The 22,378-nt window shown below is 47.6% G+C and overlaps 1 protein-coding gene across 5 annotated transcripts in view; it reads right to left on the bottom strand.

The window, feature by feature from the left end:
* LOC134341876 (zinc finger protein 420-like) overlaps positions 1–22,378 on the bottom strand; it is a 54,310-nt gene that overhangs the window by 15,096 nt on the left and 16,836 nt on the right. For 2 of the 5 annotated variants that reach the window (XM_063039811.1, XM_063039810.1), the window contains 3 exons: positions 13,463–20,747; positions 11,664–11,832; positions 4,042–4,176 (listed from right to left, as the gene is read on the bottom strand). In XM_063039811.1, coding sequence (XP_062895881.1) covers positions 18,106–20,007 — 1,902 coding nt within the window. In that variant the 5' untranslated portion in view covers positions 20,008–20,747 and the 3' untranslated portion in view covers positions 4,042–4,176; positions 11,664–11,832; positions 13,463–18,105. Of the gene's footprint in view, positions 1–4,041; positions 4,177–11,663; positions 11,833–13,462; positions 20,748–22,378 lie in introns of those variants that run through there. The other 3 variants (XM_063039812.1, XM_063039813.1, XM_063039814.1) reach the window with 2 other exon arrangements.

The raw sequence follows: 22,378 nt of genomic DNA, 5'->3' as shown, positions 1-22,378 counted from the left end.
GGTCCCACTAAGCCTTCAGGAATAGGGTCTTTTGCTTTCGGGAATTCCTTCGTACATTGCTGGGAATGTGTTCCCCCAGAGATACCAGGCCATTCCCTCACTGGGTCCCCTCTAGGTTTTCCCAACGACTCTCCCCGCTGAGGTACCCGGGGGCTCATTCCCCTTCTGGCGTGACAACTGCTGCCAGCAGCCCTCCGCATTGTTCATCCCCTTGCGGGATCTGCACCCCACCATCAGCTCCATCATATGGTGGGGTGGGGGTCACACCCGCTGATAACAACCGACGTATCTCCGTTCTCAACTCTGCCAGAATCTCTTCTACTGCTCCGCGGGGTAGGCTATCTGTGGTCACTTCACCGTAGGGGACACTACCGAGGACTATACCCTGCTGACTGAGTCATCCCACGCTCCCGCCGCGTTCTCCTCTTCCCGTAACTCTCTGATCAGCTCAACAAAAGATGGAGGGGGCGCGTCTTGCGAGACTGTCAGAGACCCCACACAATCAGATCATGGGACAGGGCACCCCTGGCTATATGGTCCATTCTTAACTGATCCACCTCAGTACCCTGAATGACTTCTCTGCGCCGTAAGCAATTTAGCTGCCTCTGTAGCCGCAAAATAAAGGCAGCGAGCTTCTCCCCCTTCTCCTGATGCATGTTTTGAAACCCCACCAGGAGCTCCACTGGGCTTCCAGTCGGATCAAAATCATTGCCCAGTGCTTGTTGATAATTGACCGCTGTCTCTATGGGATAATGTAACCTAACAGCTCTCTCGTCAACGGCCCGCCCATTCAAACTTTCAACCAATCACTGTCGCTTTTCATCATCCGAGCACTGCCACTCATCTAACAACTGAGAGCTCCGTTCCGCCCACGTCTCATACTCCTCCTCTCCTTTAGGTGTGGGTGTTATTCCAGAGAATAGGTGGAGCCTGCCATAGCTGGGACTTGGCATCTGAATTTTCCATTTATTCGCCAGTGAAGTAAGGGCGGATACAACCTCAGAATTCTCACTCTTCACCAGGGGACGTGGACTAATTAGACCTTCCAACTCCGACCACTCTTTCCCCTCACTCCTCAGAAATGATAGAACCCTGTTTTTGAAATCTCCGCCGCCAGCTACCTCCGCGCTGGTCTGCATGAAGACAAAAGCTGTATCCGCCATTTTACCAAGGCTCCGCTCACAATCGCAACTTCAACAGAACTTAACAGTGGAATTAACAATTCATCCGGAGCACAAATATCTGCCCCACGGGTTCATTTCTCAGGGTAATTACACAGCATCCAACAGAATCAATCCCGAACGTAGCCCCCACAATTCTAAATCTCGCTTTGCCTAGCGGCTTAATCTAGGGGGTGATAACCCCCTGCCCGGCCAAACTGAAGAAATCTCGTTTGGGTGGATACTGCTCGATGTGTGACCTGTTACAAATCAGTGCCCAGAAATAACAAACAGAACACACTTTGCGATTAAATGATTAAGCTTTATAACTCTTACTTTGACTGTATGGTTAGTAGAGAAACAAAATTGAAAAAAGGGCCCAATCTTATTAAACAGTCTGTGCGCAAAACTGAAGCTCACTGATAGGCCGATCGGTCCCCATCGGCCTCCTCCGATCGTCACTGCCCTTTGGACCCTCGCTCCAGTCCACCCTGTCCGGCAGTCCAGCAAATCTCTCCATTCGCGTCTTCTCTCTCCATCTCTGTCTCTGGCAAAATCCACTGCTCCCAGATTCACGAGACAGAGCAACAAAATCCTGATTGGCTGACATGCATCCCACAGTCCTGTTATCGCCAGCCATAACAAGAACATTGCTGCTACAGAGAAACTGTTACTTCAGCAGTGAACATTACAAAGAAGCCATTACATTAGCAGTGAAACCTTACAGCGCGTTACACATACGAGAAGCATCTGGCTTCTCTTGGGCTGTATTCCCTGGAGTTCAGGGGAATGGGGGGGAGGGTACGTGAGGGGAATCTCATTGAAACATTCTGAATTTTAAAAGCTCTGAACAGCTTAGATATGCGAAAGTTATTTCCCATCGTAGGTGAGTCTAGGACAAGAGAGCACAATTTCAGGATCGAAGGACAACCATTTCGAAAAGAGATGAGGAGAACTTACTTTAGTCAGCGGGTGGTAAATTTGTGGAATTTGTTGCCACATGCAATTGTGGAGGCCAAGTCATTGGGTGCATTTAAGACAGAGAGAGAGATAGGTTCTTGATTAGCCAGAGAATCAAAGGGTATGGGGAGAAGGCAGGGGAGTGGGGATGACTGGAGAATTGGATCAGCCCATGACTAAATGGCGGAGCAGCCTCGAAAGGCCGAATGGCCGACTTCTGATCCTATATCTTACAGTCTTAATTGAGTTGACTGAGTGAATCCATTCCCACATTCAGAACAGGAGAATGGCATCCCCCAGTGTGAATTCGCTGATGTATTTTAAACTCAGATGACCGAGTGAATTCCTTCCCACAATCTGATCAGGTGAACGGTTTCTCCCCAGTGTGAATTTGGTAGTGGCTCACAAGTTTGGATGACTGAGTGAATCCCTTCCCACATTCAGAGCAGCTGAAAGGTTTCTCCCCAGTGTGAACTCGCTGATGCACCTTCAGTCGAGATGACCAAGCGAATCCCTTCCCACATTCAGAGCAGGTGAATGGCCATTCCCCAGTGTGAAGTCGCTGATGTTCCTTCAGTTGAGCGGAATGGGTGAATCTCTTCCCACATTCTGAGCAGATGAATGGTTTCTCCCCAGTGTGATCTAACTGGTGTGTCAGTAGTCGAGAACGGCGAGTGAATCCTTTCCCACAGTCTGAGCAGGTGAATGGCCTCTCCACAGTGTGAACAAACTGATGATCTTTCAGCTGAGCTGCATCGGTGAATCCCTTCCCACATTCTGAGCAGAGGAATGGTTTCACCCCAGAGTGGATTTGCTGGTGTCTCAAGAGCTGAGATGACCGAGCAAATACCTTTCCACATTCAGAGCAAGTGAACGGCTTCTCCCCGGTGTGAACTTCGCTGATGCTCCTTCAGTACAGATGACCGAGCAAATACCTTTCCACATTTAGAGCAGGTGAATGGCCTCTCCCCAGTGTGAACTCGCTGGTGTGTCAGTAGGTCAGATGACTGAAGGAATCTCTTCCCACAGTCTGAACAAGTGAATGGTCTCTCCCCAGTGTGAACTAACTGATGTTGTAGCAGGTGATTTGACTGAATGAATCCTCTCCCACAGTCTGAGCAGGTGAATGGCTTCTCCCCAGTGTGAACTCGCTGGTGGGTCTGTAGGTTGGACAATTGAGCGAATCCCTTCCCACAGTCTGAGCAGGTGAATGGCTTCTCCCCAGTGTGAACTCGCTGGTGTCTCTGTAGTTTGGAGGAGTGAGTGAAGCCCTTCCCACAGTCTGAGCAGGTGAACGGCATCTTTTCAGTGTGAACTCGCTGGTGTTCGTTCATTTGAGATGACTGACTGAACCCTTTCCCACATTCAGAGCAGGTGAATGGCTTCTCCCCAGTGTGAACTCACTGGTGTCACTGTGTTGTGGTTGAGTGTGTGAATGTCTTCCCACCGTCCGAGCAGGTCAATTTCCTCTCACTGGTGAATTTTCTGATATACCTTTAGCATCAATAACAGAATGGCTTCCCACAGTCAGAACAGGTGGAGCATCTCACTATGGTGTGAACTTGCTGATGTATCTTTATTACTGGATGACTGAGTGGTTCCCCTCCCTCACACAGAGTGGGTGAATGGCCTCTCCCCACTGTGAACTCACTGGCGTGTCTGCGGGTAGCCTGTGAGTGAATCTCTTCCCACACTGAGAGAAGGAGAATGATATCTCACTATGATCAATTCTCTGGCAATTCAGAAAGTCAGACGTTTGAATGCCTTGTACAATCAGTGCAGTTGAGAACTGATCTCCAGTGAACAAATCCTGGTGTGTTCTCAGCTCCCGGTTCCAGTGAATTACACAGAGTTAAAACAGAAAACTTTATTTCAGAGACAGAATACATTTACCAGCTGGGATGAGATACTTCTTCATCTCCAAGGATCGACAACAGATGTGTTGGCGTTGCAAAGAAAATATTTGGTTACTCCTTAAATATCCAGACAGAGACAGAAAAACTGATGTTTTGTTGTGTTTAAGATTCCCGTACACAAGTGCTCTGCAATTTCAAACCTGTAAAAATATTTGCAAAAGACATCAATTGGTGAAGGACAATATTTCAGGAGAGGTTTTAGTCTGTGGTGAGAACATCAGAACAAAAGAAATAGTAGCAGGAGTTGGCCATCTGGCCCTTAGAGCCTGATCTGCCATTGAATAAGATCATGGCTGATCTGGCCATGGACTCATCTCCACCGACTGCCTTCTCCCCATAACCCTTAATTCCCCAACTATGCAAAAATCTATCCAATCTTGTCTTAAATATATTTACTGAGGAAGCCTCCACTCCCTCATTGGGCAGAGAAATCCACAGATCCACCACTCTCTGGGAAAAGCAGTTCCTCCTCATCTCCATCCCAATTTACCCGAATTTTGAGGCAATGTCCTCTAGTTCTCGTCTCACCTACCAGGGGAAACAACTTTCCTGCCTTTATCTTATCTATTCCTTCCATAATTTTACATGTTTCTCTATGATTTCCTCTGAATGTGAGCTCTGGCGTCACAATTTTACCAATTTCAACACAAGTTGGGGGTACTCAACTTGAGATATACCCCAGGATACTGTGGGAAGTGAGGGAGGAAATTGCTGAGCCTCTGGCGATGATCTTTGCATATCAATAGGGAGAGGAAAAGTGATAGAGGGTTCGAAGACATTTTTCCCTTTTCAAAAAAGGGAGTAGAGCTCAGCCAGAAAATTACAGACCAGTGGTTCTTACTTCAGTGCAGGGCAAGTTGTTGGAGAAGCTCCTGAGAGGCAGGATTTATGAGCATTTGTAGAAGCATAATCTGATGTGGGATAGTCAGCATGGCTCTGTCTAGGGCAGATCATGCCTTACGAACCTGATTGAGTTCTTTGAGGATGTAACAAAACACACTGATGAAGGTAGAGCACTGGATGTAGTGTACATGGCTTTCAGTGAGACTTTTGATAAGATTCCTCATGTGAGGCTCATTCAGAAAGTAATGAGGCAAGGATCCAAGTAGACCTTGCTTTGTGGATCCAGAATTGGCTTGGCCACAGAAGCCAGAGGTGGTTGTAGATGGTTTGTATACTGCATGGAGGACGGTGACCAGTGGTGTTCTGCAGGGATGTGTTCTGAGACTCCTTCTCTTTGTGATGTTTATAAATGATCTTGATGAGGAAGTAGAAGGGTGCTGATGACACAAAAGTTGAGGATGTTGTGAAGAGTGTGGACAGTTCTCCAGAGGTTACAGCAGGACGCAGATAGGATGCAGAACTGGCAGATGGAGTTCAACCCAGTTAACTGTGCTGTGGCTTATTTCGGTACATCAAATCTGAAGACAGAACACAATATTATGTTGGGACTATTGGGAATGTGGAGGATCAGCGAGATCTTGTGGTCTATGTCAATTTTACACTCAAAGCTGCAGCACTGATTGACAATGTTGTTAAAAAGGCCTTCATCAACCATGGAACTGAGTTCAAGATCGGTGAGGTAATGTTACAGCTATATAAGACCTTCTTTAAACCCACTTAGAGTCTTGAGTTCAGTTACCTCATTACAGGAAGGATGTGGATACTACAGAAAGACTGCAGAGGAGATTTACAAGGATGTTACATGGAATGGAGAACATGCCTTATGAGAATAGGTTGAGTGAACTTTGGAGCGACGGAAGATGAGAGGTGACCTGACAGATGTGTATAAGATGATGAAAGGCATTGATCATGTGGATAACCAGAGGGTTTTTTCCTCGGGCTGAAATGGCAAACACGAGGGGCATAGTTTTAAGGTGCTTGGAAGCAGGGTCAAAGGGGATGTCAGAGGGAGGTTTTTCACACAGAGAGTAGTAGGTGCATGGAATGCACTGCCAGCGATGATGGTAGAGGCAGATACCATGGAGTCTTTTGAGAGACTGTTAGATATGTACATGGAGCTCAGGAAAACAGAGTGCAATGTGGTTGGGGAATCCAAGCAGTTTCTAGAATAGGTTACATGGACGGCACAACACTGTGGGCCGAAGGGCCTGTAATATATTGTAGATTTCTATGTTTCTATATACAATCATCTTCGAACAAGGCACGGATCAGACATTCTGACTGACCATCAAATTCTCTGACTGTATTCCCGTCTGTGTGAGAATGCGCTATTTCTGACTTCAATCAACCTAAGACTTGGCTCAATATGCCTCTGTCCTTTGGTATTATTTCAAGTTCTGGTCATGTTCCACAAGACAACAAAGAACACTTGTTTCTACATGTATGGTCTTGGAGATTTACTAATTACTCAGATACCCTCCCACCAGCTGATTGACAGTGATGAACCCATCGATGGCAATGCCAATGAATATAAAGTGGAGGGCAGTGGCTATTCTCATTGGACTGCGGCACTTTTGTGATGTAAAAGCCACAAGTCACTTGTCATCGAGGCAAAGGTGTTTCATATCGCTATTTACTCAGAGAGAACTAAAGCTGACGGAAGGTTTTATTTCCATACAGCTCAAATTGACATTTTCACTGACTGGAAGGTGAACTCTTCAACAGAGATTAACTGGGAACTATATTTTTGTTCCGACTTACAAATCCTTGGATTTACATAGCTGAAACACGGCAGTGTTTGGGAGATACATTCGCTCCCATTTCCTTCGACTGCACGGGAACAATGCTTGGTAGTGTCATCCATGGCTGCCTCTTTACCCAGAAGTCCCCACGACCCAGAAACCTGTCTGTCAGCCACCGAACAACAGAGCGATGCGCATGCGCCGCCGAAACGGCGGCGGCCCACCGCTCATCGGCCGAAAGCCTGGCGGCACTGGGTACGGATCGTGGGGCTGAGAAAGAGGGAACGGACCGGGGCTGTCCTGGGGTGCAGGACCAGTGCACCAGGAGCTCACAGTAATAGCCCGTCAATCACGTTTCAGACGCCGCTGATTAATTCCACACCGGAGACCCCTCCTACCTGCGGCCGGTCTTTGTGAGCCTCTCGTCTGCTGAGCGCATGCGTGACATTTGGGATTACCTCATACCTCTGCGCATGCGCGTGTGAGCAAACAGAAGGAAATCTGCAGATGCCGAAATCCAAAACAACAGACGGAAAATGCTGGGGGAAAGTCAGGGAGACAGACGGCAACTATGGAGAGAAGTGAACAGTCGGCCTTTCAGACCCAGACCCTTCTTCAGCACTGGAAAGGAAGGGAGGGAGTCAGAATGTGGGGCAGGTGAGGTGATAGGGTAAACCGGGAGAGGGGGAGGAGTGAAGTAAAGAGCTGGGAAGTTGATTGTTGAGAGATAAAGGGCTGGAGAATAATAATAATAATAATAATAATAATAAATACTCTATTGATTCCGAGTGGGAAATTCATTCGTTTCAGCAGCAACATCTAAAAGCACAGCAAGCAGCGGACAGACTTTACTGAAAATAAACTACAGAATAATAATAAACACAATAACACTGTATCAGTGAGCAATAATAATGTATGAAACAACAATGCAGAAACTATTGAACTATGATGTGTGTCCACCTGTCGCAGAAGATTTTTGTTACGATCCTTGTGAGGGCGGAGCTGAGTGAGTTTGTTGAAAAGGGGTCGGGGGCTTTGCTGCCTATTCAGTAGGTCATGGAGAGGATGTTCCGGATTGTCCATAATCGATAACAGTTTGATCAGTGACATCCACTCCACCACTAACTCGAAAGAGCCCGGGTTGTGGCCAAGGATGGATCCAACCTTTCTGATGAGTTTATTTAGTCTTTCCCAACGTAAAGCAGCGAAGAAGACTGCACTCGCTACAACAGACTGGTAAAAGATCTGCGACATCCTGCCTCACGTGTTCAAGGATCTCGGCTTCCTTAGAAAATAGAGTCTGCTCATCCCCTTCTTTTAAACAGTCTTGGTGTTGGTTTTGCAGTCATGTCTCTTGCCGAGGCGAACACCCAGGTATTTGCCTCCTCCACCATCGCAACAACTTCTCCCAGAATGTATACAGGACTCATCACAGTCCTCTTCCTCGTAAAATCTATCACCATTTCCCTGGTTTTGACCTCGTTCAGGAGCAGTTGATTCTTCCCTCACTATTCCACAATCCTGTTAAACCAGCCCTCTGTACCCCGAGTCCTGCCCATCTCTGATGCACCCAACTACGGCAGAGTCATCAGAGAACATCTTTAGGTGGCCAGACTCAGAGTTGTACTGAAAGTCTGAGGTGTTCAGTGTGAACAGAAACGGAGACAGGACAGTCCCTTGTGGGGCTCCAGTGTCACTCACCTCCACCTCAGGCACAGAACCACCCAGCGGTACAAACTGGGTCTATCTGTCAGGAAGACAGTAATCCTGGAGACAGTGAATTTGACTACGCCCATCCTTGCTCAGACGACGTGGCTGGATTGTATTGAAGGCATTAAAGAAATCAAAAACAGTGACTCTCACAATGCCACCAGCATCATCCCGGTGGGAGTGAGCTCGCTGCAACAGGGAGATGATGGTATCATCCGCTCCCTCATCAGGTTGGTAGGGAAACTGTAGAGGGTCCAAGGTAAGTCTGGACCGGCCTCTGCATCACCTTCATCACATGAGGGCAATTGGTCTGTTGTCATTAAGTCCAGATGGAGTCACCATATTGGGTAAAGGAACCAAAGAGGAAGTCTTCCCCAGCACCGGTATCTTTTCCTGTCTCAGTCTCAGATTGTAATGGTGCTGCAAAATACCAGAGAACAGGATTGTACAGGCCTTCAGTACCTGGGGCTGATACCGACAGGGTCAGCATATGTCGTCTCTCCCTGTCTCCTACCCTGACCTGCAGTCACTGTCAGACGGGACAGCAGATGTAGTCTCTCCCCCTGTCTCCTACCCTGACCTACAGTCACTGTCAGACGGGTCAGCAGATGTAGTCTCTCCCCCTGTCTCCTACCCTGACCTACAGTCACTGTCAGACGGGTCAGCAGATGTAGTCTCTCCCCCTGTCTCCTACCCTGACCTGCAGTCACTGTCAGACGGGACAGCAGATGTAGTCTCTCCCCCTGTCTCCTACCCTGACCTGCAGTCACTGTCAGACGGGACAGCAGATGTAGTCTCTCCCCCTGTCTCCTACCCTGACCTACAGTCACTGTCAGACGGGTCAGCAGATGTAGTCTCTCCCCCTGTCTCCTACCCTGACCTACAGTCACTGTCAGACGGGTCAGCAGATGTAGTCTCTCCCTCTGTCTCCTACCCTGACCTACAGTCACTGTCAGACGGGTCAGCAGATGTAGTCTCTCCCCCTGTCTCCTACCCTGACCTACAGTCACTGTCAGACGGGTCAGCAGATGTAGTCTCTCCCCCTGTCTCCTACCCTGACCTGCAGTCACTGTCAGACGGGACAGCAGATGTAGTCTCTCCCCCTGTCTCCTACCCTGACCTGCAGTCACTGTCAGACGGGACAGCAGATGTAGTCTCTCCCCCTGTCTCCTACCCTGACCTGCAGTCACTGTCAGACGGGACAGCAGATGTAGTCTCTCCCCCTGTCTCCTACCCTGACCTACAGTCACTGTCAGACGGGTCAGCAGATGTAGTCTCTCCCCCTGTCTCCTACCCTGACCTACAGTCACTGTCAGACGGGACAGCAGATGTAGTCTCTCCCCCTGTCTCCTACCCTGACCTACAGTCACTGTCAGACGGGACAGCAGATGTAGTCTCTCCCCCTGTCTCCTACCCTGACCTACAGTCACTGTCAGACGGGACAGCAGATGTAGTCTCTCCCCCTGTCTCCTACCCTGACCTGCAGTCACTGTCAGACGGGACAGCAGATGTAGTCTCTCCCCCTGTCTCCTACCCTGACCTACAGTCACTGTCAGACGGGACAGCAGATGTAGTCTCTCCCCCTGTCTCCTACCCTGACCTACAGTCACTGTCAGACGGGACAGCAGATGTAGTCTCTCCCCCTGTCTCCTACCCTGACCTACAGTCACTGTCAGACAGGACAGCAGATGTAGTCTCTCCCCCTGTCTCCTACCCTGACCTACAGTCACTGTCAGACGGGACAGCAGATGTAGTCTCTCCCCCTGTCTCCTACCCTGACCTACAGTCACTGTCAGACGGGACAGCAGATGTAGTCTCTCCCTGTCTCCTACCCTGACCTACAGTCGCTGTCAGACGGGACAGCAGATGCAGTCTCTCCCCCTGTCTCCTACCCTGACCTGCAGTCACTGTCAGACGGGACAGCAGATGTAGTCTCTCCCCCTGTCTCCTACACTGACCTACAGTCACTGTCAGACGGGACAGCAGATGTAGTCTCTCTCCCAGTCTCCTACCCTGACCTACAGTCACTGTCAGATGGTGACTAAATCCAGTTGCGAGTTGACGAGGGACTGTTAATGTCAGATTCTGCAGATATTGCAGCAGTTCATCACACCCAGGACTGAACCCTGGTCACTCAGCATTGCAGGGGTTTGTTAGACTGGAACTCCACATGATACAGCACAATCAGGCCATTCGGCCCATCGAGTGTGCTCTGAGATTTCGTCAGTGCTCAGTTCCAGTTCATCGCTCAACACACAATCCAGAATAGCTGATCCCCAGTGTGTTCAACTGACATCTCGAAGGCATTTTACAAATTTCCCCCTCTGTAATCAACACTAACCTGATTTTCCTAATTGTAATCCCCCATGACTATCTTAACATAGCCCTCTTGGCATGCATTTTCTCTCCAATTGTAATTCGTCGACCACATCCTTACAACGGTTGGAGGTCTGCATATAAATCATCGCAGGGTCTTGTTACGCTTAATGATTCTTTGCTCTACCTACAGAGATTTTACATCTTCTGATCCTTTGCCGCCCCTTTTTTTGTAATGATTTGATTTCATATTTACCAGCAGAGGCACCCACCCCCTTTGCCTACTTACCTGTCCTTTAGATACAACGAGTCTGCTTGGACGTTAAGCTCCGGGTTGTAATCTTCTTTCAGCCACGACACGGAGATGTACTCAAATCACACTGTGCTAAAAGTTCACCTCTGTTACTCTGTACACTGCGCACATTCCTTCAGTCCTGCATTCATCACCCTTATAGATGTTGTCTCACTTTAACGGTGCAACTCATTCCGTTGACTGCAATTTTCACCTGATATCAGCCTCTGCATTTTTTTTTATCACGTGTGATCGTGAACAATAGCCAGAATCAGAAATGCTGATCAAGTCAACTAGTTCCCAAAGAGAACTCTGATAGGCCAATCAGACGGTTCACTGCTGCTCAGCGATAGAACACAAAAAAAATTATATGTACAATTAAGAAACATTTAAAAAAAATAGTAGAAATACTGGAGTCATGATGATCATCATGAAGTCTGCTGGAGAGAGACATTTATACACATGCTGTCCTCCATTATTCAAACAGATTGAAGAATAAGGTTGCAGGGTGACAAAACGTGACAGAAGCACTTGGAACTAAAAACTAATCATGACCGGGAGAAAACAGCATCTGTTCTTTACGCACTGTTCTCTAGCAGTTTAAGGACTAAGTCCAGCTGGAACAAAACTCAAAGTGCTCTTGAAAGTCAGGTATTAACCCTACCTGCCAACAGCCAAGCATTGCCATCCTGGTCCCCTTCATCATATCTTATGAAGAAGCATGTGCCTTCCCTCCCAGAGATGATAGGTGTTTGTGCACTCGACTCTTGAAGACTTGGAACCCATCGTCGCTGATGTTTCCAACCACAGCATCTGGAAGGCTGTTCCAAATTCTGATAGCACAGTGAAGGAAACTTCCATTCAGTGTGTAGGTTCTCGTATCAGGCATAGAAACAGCATGAGCAGGCAGAGATAAACCTGATCGTGTGGTGTGCCGTCTCTCATAACATGAAGGCAGCATGGCGCTTGCTGCTACTCTCACTGTACGCTACCTCTGTTGCCAACCAACTACCTCATCCCCAGCACTCACACTCCGGTTCCCATCCCCCTGACAAGTTATTTTAAACACAAGCTGTAACAAACCTGCCCATGAGCATACTGGACCCCTCCAGGTTCAGGTGCAACCCGTCCCTGTTGTACAGATCATTCCATCCCCAGGAGAGATCCCAATGACCCAGAGATCTGCTTCAATGCCCCTGCACCAGTTCCTCAGCCACACATTCATCTGCCGAATCATCCTACTCTTACCCGATTTTGAAATGTTGCCTCACCTGGAAGGACTGTTTCTCAGCCAGAATGGAGCTGAGGGAGGAAGTAAATGGGAGCGTGTAGAACTTCCCTCGATTGCAAGGATATGTTCCAGGAGGGAGATCAGTGGGGGGAGCGGGGTGAGGTAAAGATAGGAAGGTAGGAAGTGGTTTAGTCAAGATAAGAGTGCATATCGGTCGGGTTATAAAAAATGTCAGCTGGTGTGAGTGTGTTTTGTGAGCCCTGCTACCTGCCAGGGTGGGTGTCTTTCTCAGGTCAGCTGTCAGCTGATTGCGCCAGTGTGGATGGTGGAGGCTTTACAGGGATGGCAAATCGTGTAGGGGTCAGGCGGGGTTACAAAATGACGATGTGTGTAGGGCAAGAAGGGTTTTCACAGATGGTGAGGGCTGCAAGGATCGGAGGTGTTAACAGAAATGGGCAGTGATGTAAGGGTTTTCACAGAGGGCGAGGTGTGAAGAATCGGAGGTGTTAACAGAAATGGGGAGTGACATAAGGGTTTCTCAGGGGCCGAGGGCCACAAGGATCGGAGGTGTTAACAGAAATGGGGAGTGACGTAAGGGGGTGTGAAGGAATGCTTCTCCACCACTGGGGAAACGTACTTCACTTGTTGTACCAAAATGGCATTTCTTTCCGTAACAAAATGGAACCTGTATTGCATCAGAGTGCTTTGCTAATAATCTTGGTGCAACATGATGCTGATGGTACCTGAGCACTTGAGTGCAGAATCGCAGCTGTGTTACTGGAAGAATGCCAAATGTTGATTCAGCAGACAACAGAATGCACCCTGTCCTTGAACTTGTGTCCAAAGGGGTGATGGTATTGTCTCTTTTTGATAAAGCTATTACCAGCACCTGGGCAGTGCTAGTCTTCCCTTGCTGCAAATAAACATAAAGGCACTTATGATTGATCCACTCTGAGTTAACTGTTGTTGGTTACCAGACGTGGTGAAAAGGTGCTTAACACCATCTCTTACCTGGACACTCACTCTTACCCGCACCCGCACCTTACTCCCCACCGCTTCGCCATCTCAACACGATACATCAATTCAGTAGAAACTGAAATACCCATTCCGTCCACTGAATCTTCTCCACCATTCGATCACGGCTATTGGATGTCCCCTCTGAACCCCACGCTGCTGCCTTCTACCGGTCACCTTTGACACCCTTATTAATCAACAATCCACCATTTACTTACGTGAAGTCCATTACACCACTGGTGTTTGGGGCAGCAATGAGGAGATTGCAGAAGAGGTTCACCAGGATGTTGTGTGGATTGGAATCATGAGCTACTGTCTGAGGAGAGTTCGGATAAACTTGGGCTGTTTTCTCTGGAGTGGAGGAGCTCAGGGTGACCTGATAGAAGTTGATCAGATAACGAAAGATCTCGATAGAGTAGATAACTGCCATTTTTAATCTTCTGGGTCACAATGTCAAATACCAGAGAGCATGCATTTAGACAGATGAGGAACCTGTGAAATTCATTGCCACGGACGGCTCAGAGGCCAAGTCATCCTGTTTAGATAAAACATACATTGATTAGTAAAGTCATCAAAGGTTAAAGGGTGAAGGCAGGAGAATGAGGTTGTGAAGGAAAATAAAAGACACTGGGACAGGTACAGAAAAAGGAAACTTTAGAGGGAGGTGTGTCAAGCACAGACAGATGGGACAGACTCAGATAGGGGTTCTTGTCTGGCATGGAGCAGTGGGGCTGAACACCGGTTCATTTTCCACTCCTGGATCTTCACAGAGATCATTTCTCATCAGTACAAGTTTTAAAAACAATACGTTTCAATGTTCAAGTTCAACGTAAATTTATTATCAAAGTATGTTCACCAGATGCTATCAAACAATTCAGTTTCTTGTTGGCAAGGCAACTCAATGCTCACCCCCAGCCTGGGGTAGGGAATGGGACCAATTCCAGAGGGGGACGGTTGGGTGAGTCTGAGACTTTGTGAATGAGCCCTAACACCATCCTCCTCATTCCCCTTATCCCTCCTCACTCCCCTCCCTCACACTCCACTGCATATGTTTGTGTGTGTCTGACAGAGAGAGAGAGACCTGTCCGCCCACTTCACCCTCCAGCAACCATGTCCCCTCTACACCAATGCAAACTCCTGTACATACAGTAATCCTTGTGGGCTCAAATGATCCAATAACATTATGCCCTCCCTCCTGCACCAAATCCTTAGACACATGTTAAACTGTATAATGTTCCTATTCTTGGCATGTGGCAAAGGTGACAGACCTGTGGTCACAGCCCTGGACGAGCTGCCCTTTAACTTAGCACCTCACTCCCTGAACTCCCTTTGCAGAACCTTGTTACTCTACCAGCCCATATCATTGGTACCCACATGGATCACGACCTTCACTGTTCACCCTCCTGAGCAAAGCTGAGTGCTCGGCTGGAGATAACCCAGACCTGGAGAACACAGGAAGCTACATACCATCCTGGAATCTCATTCCCACCCACAGAACATCCAGTAAGTTCCCTTAGCTAATGATTCACCAATGACCACAGCTCGCCTCTTCTCCACCCTCCCCTTCTCAGTCTCAGAGCCAGACTAAGTGCCAGAGACCCTCCTGCTGTGACCTTCCTTGGCCAGGTCATCCCACCGTCTTTAACTGTGACCAAAGTGATATATGTGTTGTTCAGGGGGTGGACACAGGGGTACACTGCACTTGCTTCCCCCACCCCCCACTTCCGCTTTGCGACTGTCACTCAGTTCCCTGTGGCGTACAGCCTGGTTACAACTACCTCTCTATATGTCCTACCTATCACCCCTCCGGCCTCTCGAATGATCTGGAGTTCATCCAGTTCCAGCTCCCACTCCTTAATGTGGATTATTCGGAGCTGAAGCTGGATGCCCTTCTCACAGGTGTAGTTATCGGGGACACAGGAGGGTCTCCTGCCTTCCCACATCCCGCAAGAGGAGCTTTCCACTATCCTGCCTGGCATCTCGACTGTTCTAACTGAGCAAATGTGAGGAAGGGGGCAAAAAAACTTCCACCTCCAGTGTAATGTTGCCTTCTCTGTGCGAAGGCTGTCCTGACTGAACCCTCAAAGAGGTAAAGCCTCAAAGTCTCTACTCCAACTCTGCCCAGTCCAGCATCGGCCACTCCATTTGCTGCTGCCTAACGTTGGCATCTTCTTGATAATCAAACCCGACTGTTGACTGGCCCCTGGTGAAAGCTCAAAAATAACCTGCCCTGAAACCACTGCCTTTAATGCTCAATTGGCCAACTTGAGTGAATTCCGTCCTCTGAAGCTTCTGATCTCTCCGATTAATGATGGGTCAAAGCCCGGCAGGGTGACACAAGGATGAGTGACTGATTGAAACCCATCCCACATTCAGAGCAGGTGACCACCCTCACCACAGTGTGAACCCGCCACTGTCTCTGCAGTGTGGATGAGTGTGTCAATGTCTTCCCACAGTCTGAGCAGGTCAACGTCCTCTCACTGCTGAAAACAGTCTGGTGTGTAGACAGGCAAGATGAAAGTGTGAATTCATTCCCAGTTGGAACAGATGAACGGCTTCTACCCAGTGTGAACTCGCTGATGTTCATTCAGTTGAGATGATTGAGTGAATTCCTTCCCGCAGTCTGAGCAGTTGTACAGTTTCTCCCCTGTGTATACGTGCGGAGTTCATTCAATACCGGATGACCGGCGAGACCTCTCTCAGAAAGGGGTATCCTTGGTCGCTCCAATAGTGTTGTAAGTAATCCTGGAGTAACAAACATCAGCCTCATCAGTCCAAAATGCATTTTCATGTCCCAACATCTTCTCAGTTAAGTTTCATTTCTATTCCTCAGACTTTCCGGCAAGTTCGGGGGTTCCTGTTCTCCAAAACGTAGCATGACAGGTTTGGAGAGGGTGCACCACACAGTGCTGTATTTGAATGCTCGCAGCATAAAAAATAAAGTGGATGGTCTTGAAATTCAGCTAGATTGGCAATATGACGTTGTGGCCAAATCTGAAACTTGGCTAAAGGATGGCTGCCATTGGGTAAAAGAGAGTTGAGAATAGATAAACGACCAATAGAAAATGACACGGGAGATATTGTGATGGGAGTCACAGAGCTGGCAGAGGAACTGAATGCGTATTTTGCATGATTCTTCACGGTGGAAGGCATCTGCAGTACTGAATATCGGACATTCAAGAGTGTCAGGAAAGTGAAGCACATGCAGTGAAAGTTACAACTGAGAAGGTGCTCAGGAAGGTTAAAGGTCTGAGGGTGGATAAATCTCCTGGATCTGATGGAATGCACCTTCGGGTTCTGAAGGAAATAGCTGGAGAGATTTTGTAGGCATTACTAAAGATCTTTCAAGAACTGATAGATTCTGGCATAGTACCTGATGACTGGAAAATTACAAATGTTACTCCGCTATTTAAGAAGGGTGGGAGGCAGCAGAAAAGAAACTACAGACCTGAAAGCCTGAGTTCAGTGGTTGGGAAGTTGCTGGAATCGATTGTTATGGATGAGATTACGGAGTACTGGGAGGCACATGACAAGATAGGCCAAAGCCTGCGTGGTTTCTTGAAAGGAAAATCCTGCCTTACTAACCTACTGCAATTCTTTGAGGAAATTACAAGATGGGTAGACAAAGGAGATGCAGTAGGTGTGGTATACTTGGATTTTCAGGGGCCTTTGAAAGGTGCTGCACATGAGGCTGCTTAGCAAGATAAATCCCATGGAATTACAGGGAATTTACTAGCATGGGTGGAGCATTGGCTGATCAACAGAAAACAGAGTGGGAATAAAGGGATCCTATTCTGGCTGGCTGCCGGTTACCACTGGAGTTCCACTGTGGTCGATGTTGAGACCACTGCTTTTTACAATGTATGTCAATGACTTGGACTGTTGGATTAATGGATTTGTGGATAAATTTGCCGACGATACAAAGATAGGTGGAGGAGCGGGTAGTGCTGAGGAAACAGAGTGCTGGCAGAGAGATTTAGATAGTTTCAGGGAATGGGCCAAGAAGTAGTTAATGAAATACAATGTTGGAAAGTGTATGGTCATGCATATTGGTGAAAGAAATAAACAGGCAGACGATTATTTAGATTGGGAGAGAATTCAAAATGCAGAGATGGAAAGGAACTTGGAAGTCCTTGTGCAGGATACCCTAAAGGTTAACCTCCAGGCTGAGTCGGTGGTGAAGAAGGTGAATGCAATGGTGGCATTAATTTCTCGAGGTATAGAATATAAGAGCTGGGATGTGATGTTGAGGCTCTATAAGGCTCTCATGAGACTACACTTGGAGTATTGTGTGCAGTTTTGGGCTCCTTATTTTAGAATGGATATACTGACATTGGAGAGGGTTCAGAGAAGATTCACAAGAATTATTCCAGGAATGAAAGGGTTACCATACGAGAAGCATCTGTCTTCTTTTGGGCTGTATTCCCTGGAGTTCAGGAGAATGGTGGGGGCCGGGAGGCAGTGGGGGGTGGACGGAATCTCATTGAAACATTCTGAATGTTAAAAGCTCTGAACAGAGTAGATATGGGAAAGTTATTCCCAATGTGTCGGGGAGGCTATGACAAGAGAGCACAACTTCAGGATTGGAGGATATCCATTTAGAACAGAGATGAGGAGAACTTACTTTAGTCAGAGGGTGGTAAATTTGTGCAATTTGTTGCCACAAGCAACTGTGGAGGCCAAGTCCTTTGGCGCATCTAAGCCAGAGAGAGATGGGTTCTTGATTAGCCAGGCCATCAAAGGGTATGGGGAGAAGGCAGGGGAGTGGGGATGACTGGAAGAATTGGATCAGCCCATGACCGAATGGCGGAGCAGACTCGAAAGGCCGAATGGCCGACTTCTGCTCCTATATCTTATAGTCTTAATTGGGATGTCTGAGTGAATCCTTTCCCACATTCAGAACAGGAGAGTGGCATCCCCCAGTGTGAATTTGCTGATGTATTTTAAACTCAGACGACCGAGTGAATTCCTTCCCACGATCTGAGCAGGTGAGGAGTTTCTCCCTAGTGTGAATTCGGTAGTGCCACACAAGTTTGGATGACAAAGTGAATCCCTTCCCACATTCAGAGCAGCTGAATGGTCTCTCCCCAGCGTGATCTCGCTGATGTACCTTCAGTTGAAATGACCGAGCAAAACCCTTCCCACATTCAAAGCATCTGAATGGCCTCTCCCGAGTGTGAACAAACTGATGTTTCTTGAGTTGAGATGACTCAAAGAATCCCTTCCCACATTCAGAACACGTGAATGGCCTCTCCCCAGTGTGAACTCGCTGATGTACCTTCAGTCGAGATGACCCAGTGAATCTTTTCCCACATTCAGAGCAGCTGAACGGTTTCTCCCCAGTGTGAACTCGCTGATGTAGCTTCAGTTGACATGACCGAGTGAATCCTTTACCACATTCAGAGCAGCTGAAAGGTTTCTCCCCAGTGTGGAATCGCTGATGCACCTTCAGTTGAGATGACCGAGTGAATCCCTTCCCACAAACTGAGCAAGTGAATGGCCATTCCCCAGTGTGAAGTCGCTGATGTTCCTTCAGTTGAGCTGAATGGGTGAATCCCTTCCCACATTCAGAGCAGATGAATGGTTTCTCCCCAGTGTGATCTAACTGGTGTGTCAGTAGTTGAGAATGCCGAATGAATCCTTTCCCACAGTCTGAGCAGGTGAACGGCCTCTCTGCAGTGTGAACAAACTGATGTTCTTTCAGCTGACTTGAATAGGTGAATCCCTTCCCACATTGTGAGCAGATGAACGGTTTCTCCCCAGTGTGAATTCGCTGGTGTTTCAAGAGCTGAGATGAACAAATGAATCCTTTCCCACATTCAGAGCAGCTGAACGGCCTCTCCCCAGTGTGAACTCGCTGATGTATCTTCAGTTGAGATGACCGAGAAAATACCTTTCCACATTCAGAGCAAGTGAACGGCTTCTCCCCAGTGTGGACTTGCTGATGTTCCTTCAGTTGAGATTGCCAAGTGAATCCCTTCCCACATTCGGAGCATGTGAATGGTTTCTCCCCAGTGTGATCTAACTGGTGTGTCAGCAGATGAGAATGCCAAATGAATCCTTTCCCACAGTCTGAGCAGGTGAACGGTCTCTCTGCAGTGTGAACAAACTGATGTTCTTTCAGATGAGCTGAATCAGTGAATCCCTTCCCACATTCAGAGCAGATGAATGGTTTCACCCCAGTGTGAATTTGCTGGTGTTTCAAGAGCTGAGATGAATGAATGAATCCTTTCCCACATTCAGAGCAGCTGAATGGCTTCTCCCCGGTGTGAACTCGCTGATGTACCTTCAGTTCAGATGACCGAGCAAATCCCTTCCCACATTCAGAGCAAGTGAACGGCTTTTCCCCAGTGTGAACTCGCTGGTGTCTCTGTTGATTGGACGAGTGAGTGAATCCCTTCCCACAGTCTGAGCAGGTGAATAGCCTCTCCTTAGTGTGAACCCGCCGATGACTCTGTAGTGCGGAAAAGCGAATGAATCCCTTCCCACAGTCTGAGCAGATGAATGGTCTCTCCCCAGTGTGAAGTCGCTGGTGTGTCTGGAGTTGAGAACGCTGATTGAATCCCTTCCCACAGTCTGAGCAGGTGAATGGTCTCTTCCCAGTGTGAACTAACTGATGTTGTAGCAGGTCGTTTGACTGAATGAATCCTTTCCCACAGTCTGAGCAGGTGAATGGCCTCTCCCCGGTGTGAACTCGCTGGTGTCTATGTAGTGTGGACGAATGAGTGAATCCCTTCCCACAGTCTGAGCAGGTGAACGGCATCTTTTCAGTGTGAACTCGCTCGTGTTCATTCAGTTGAGATGATTGAGTGAATCCTTTCCCACATTCAGAGCATGTGAATGGCTTCTCCCCGGTGTGAACTCACTGGTGTCACTGTGGCGTGATTGAGTGCCTTCCCACCGTCCGAGCAGGTCAATGCCCTCTCACTGGTGTATTTTCTGATATACCTTTAGCATCAATAACAGAATGGCTTCCCGCTTGCAGAACAGGTGGAGCATCTCACTATGGTGTGAACTTGCTGATGTGTCTTCAGACTGGATGACTGAGTGGTTGCCCTCCCTCACACAGAGCGGGTGAATGGCCTCTCCCCACTGTGAACTCACTGGCGTGTCTGTGGGTAGCCTGTGAGTGAATCTCTTCCCACACTGAGAGAAGGAGAATGATATCTCACTGCGAACAATTCTCTGGCAATTCAGAAAGTCAGATGTTTGAATGCCTTGTACGATTGATGCAGTTGAAGAACTGATCTCCAGTGAACAAATGCTGGTGTGTTCTCAGCTCCCGGTTCCAGTGAATTACACAGAGTAAAAACAGAAAACTTCATCTCAGAGACAGAATACATCACCAGATGGGATGAGATACTTCTTCACGTCCAAGAATCAACACCAGATGTGCTGGTGTTGCAAAGAATAAATTTGGTCGCTCCTTAAATATCCAGACAGAAAAACTGATGTGTTGTTGTGTTTGAGATTCCCATACACAAGTGTTCTGCCATTTCAAACCTGTAAAAATATTTGCAAAAGACATCAATGGGTGAAGGACAATATTTCAGGAGAGATTTCAGTCTGTGGTGAGAACATAAGAAATAGGAGCAGGAGTCGGCCATCTGGCCCTTTGAGCCTGATCTGCCATTGAATAAGATCATGGCTGATCTGGCCATGGACTCATCTCCACCTACCTGCCTTTTCCCCATAACCCTTAATTCCCCAACTATGCAAAAATCTATCCGACCCTGTCTTAAATATATTTACTGAGGTGGCCTCCACTCCTTCATTGGGCAGAGAAATCCACATATTCACCACCCGCTGGGAAAAGCAGTTCCTCCTCATCTCCATCCCAATTTCCCCCAAATCTTGAGGCAATGTCCTCTAGTTCTAGTCTCATCTACCAGTGGAAACAACTTTCCTGCCTCTATCTTATCTATTCCTTTCATAATTTTACATGTTTCTATATGATCTCCTCTGAATGTGAGCTCTGGCATCACAATTTTACCAATTTCAACACAAGTTGGGGGTTGTCAACTTGAGATATACCTCAGGATACTGTGGGAAGTGAGGGAGGAAATTGCTGAACCTCTGGCGATGATCTTTGCACATCAATAGGGAGAGGAAAAGTACCAGAGGATCAGAAGACATTTTTCCCTTTTCAAAAAAGGGATTAGAGATAAGCCGGAAATTACAGACCAGTGGTCCTTACTTCAGTGGAGGGCAAGTTGTTGGAGAAGCTCCTGAGAGGCAGGATTTATGAGCATTTGGAGAAGCATAATCTGATGTGGGATAGTCAGCATGGCTCTGTCTAGGGCAGATCGTGCCTTACAAACCTGATTGAATTCTTTGAGGATGTAACAAAACACACTGATGAAGGTAGAACATTGGATGTTGTGTACATGGCTTTCAGTGAGACTTTTGATAAGATTCCTCATGCGAGGCTCATTCAGAAAGTAAAGAGGCAAGGATCCAAGTAGAACTTGCTTTCTGGATCCAGAATTGGCTTGCCCACAGAAGCCAAAGGCGGTTGTAGATGGTTTGTATACTGCATGGAGGACGGTGACCAGAGGTGTTCTGCAGGGATGAGTTCTGAGATTCCTTCTCTTTGTGATGTTTATAAATGATCTTGATGAGGAAGTAGAAGGGTGCTGATGACACAAAAGTTGAGGGTGTTGTGAAGAGTGTGGACAGTTCTCCAGAGGTTACAGCAGGATGCAGATAGGTTGCAGAACTGGCAGATGGAGTTCAACCCAGTTAACTGTACTGTGGCTTATTTTGGTACATCAAATCTGAAGACAGAACACAATATGATGTTGGGACTATTGGCAATGTGGAGGATCAGCAAGATCTTGTGGTCCATGTCAATTTTACACTCAAAGCTGCAGTGCTGATTGACAACGTTGTTTAGAAGGCCTTCATCAACCATGGATCTGAGTTCAAGATTGGTGAGGTAATGTTACAGCTATATAAGACTGTCTTTAAACCCACTTAGAGTCTTGTGTTCAGTTACCTCATCACAGGAAGGATGTGGATACCATAGAAAGACTTCAGAGGAGATTTACAAGGATGTTACATGGAATGGAGAATATGCCTTATGAGAATAGGTTGAGTGAACTTTGGAGCGACGGAGGATGAAAGGTGACCTG

This window comes from Mobula hypostoma, unplaced genomic scaffold (genome assembly GCF_963921235.1).
Source record: "Mobula hypostoma unplaced genomic scaffold, sMobHyp1.1 scaffold_192, whole genome shotgun sequence".
Classification (NCBI taxonomy): domain Eukaryota; kingdom Metazoa; phylum Chordata; class Chondrichthyes; order Myliobatiformes; family Myliobatidae; genus Mobula; species Mobula hypostoma.
Note: the sequence above shows the minus strand (reverse complement) of the source record. Positions and strands in the feature narration are given on the sequence as shown.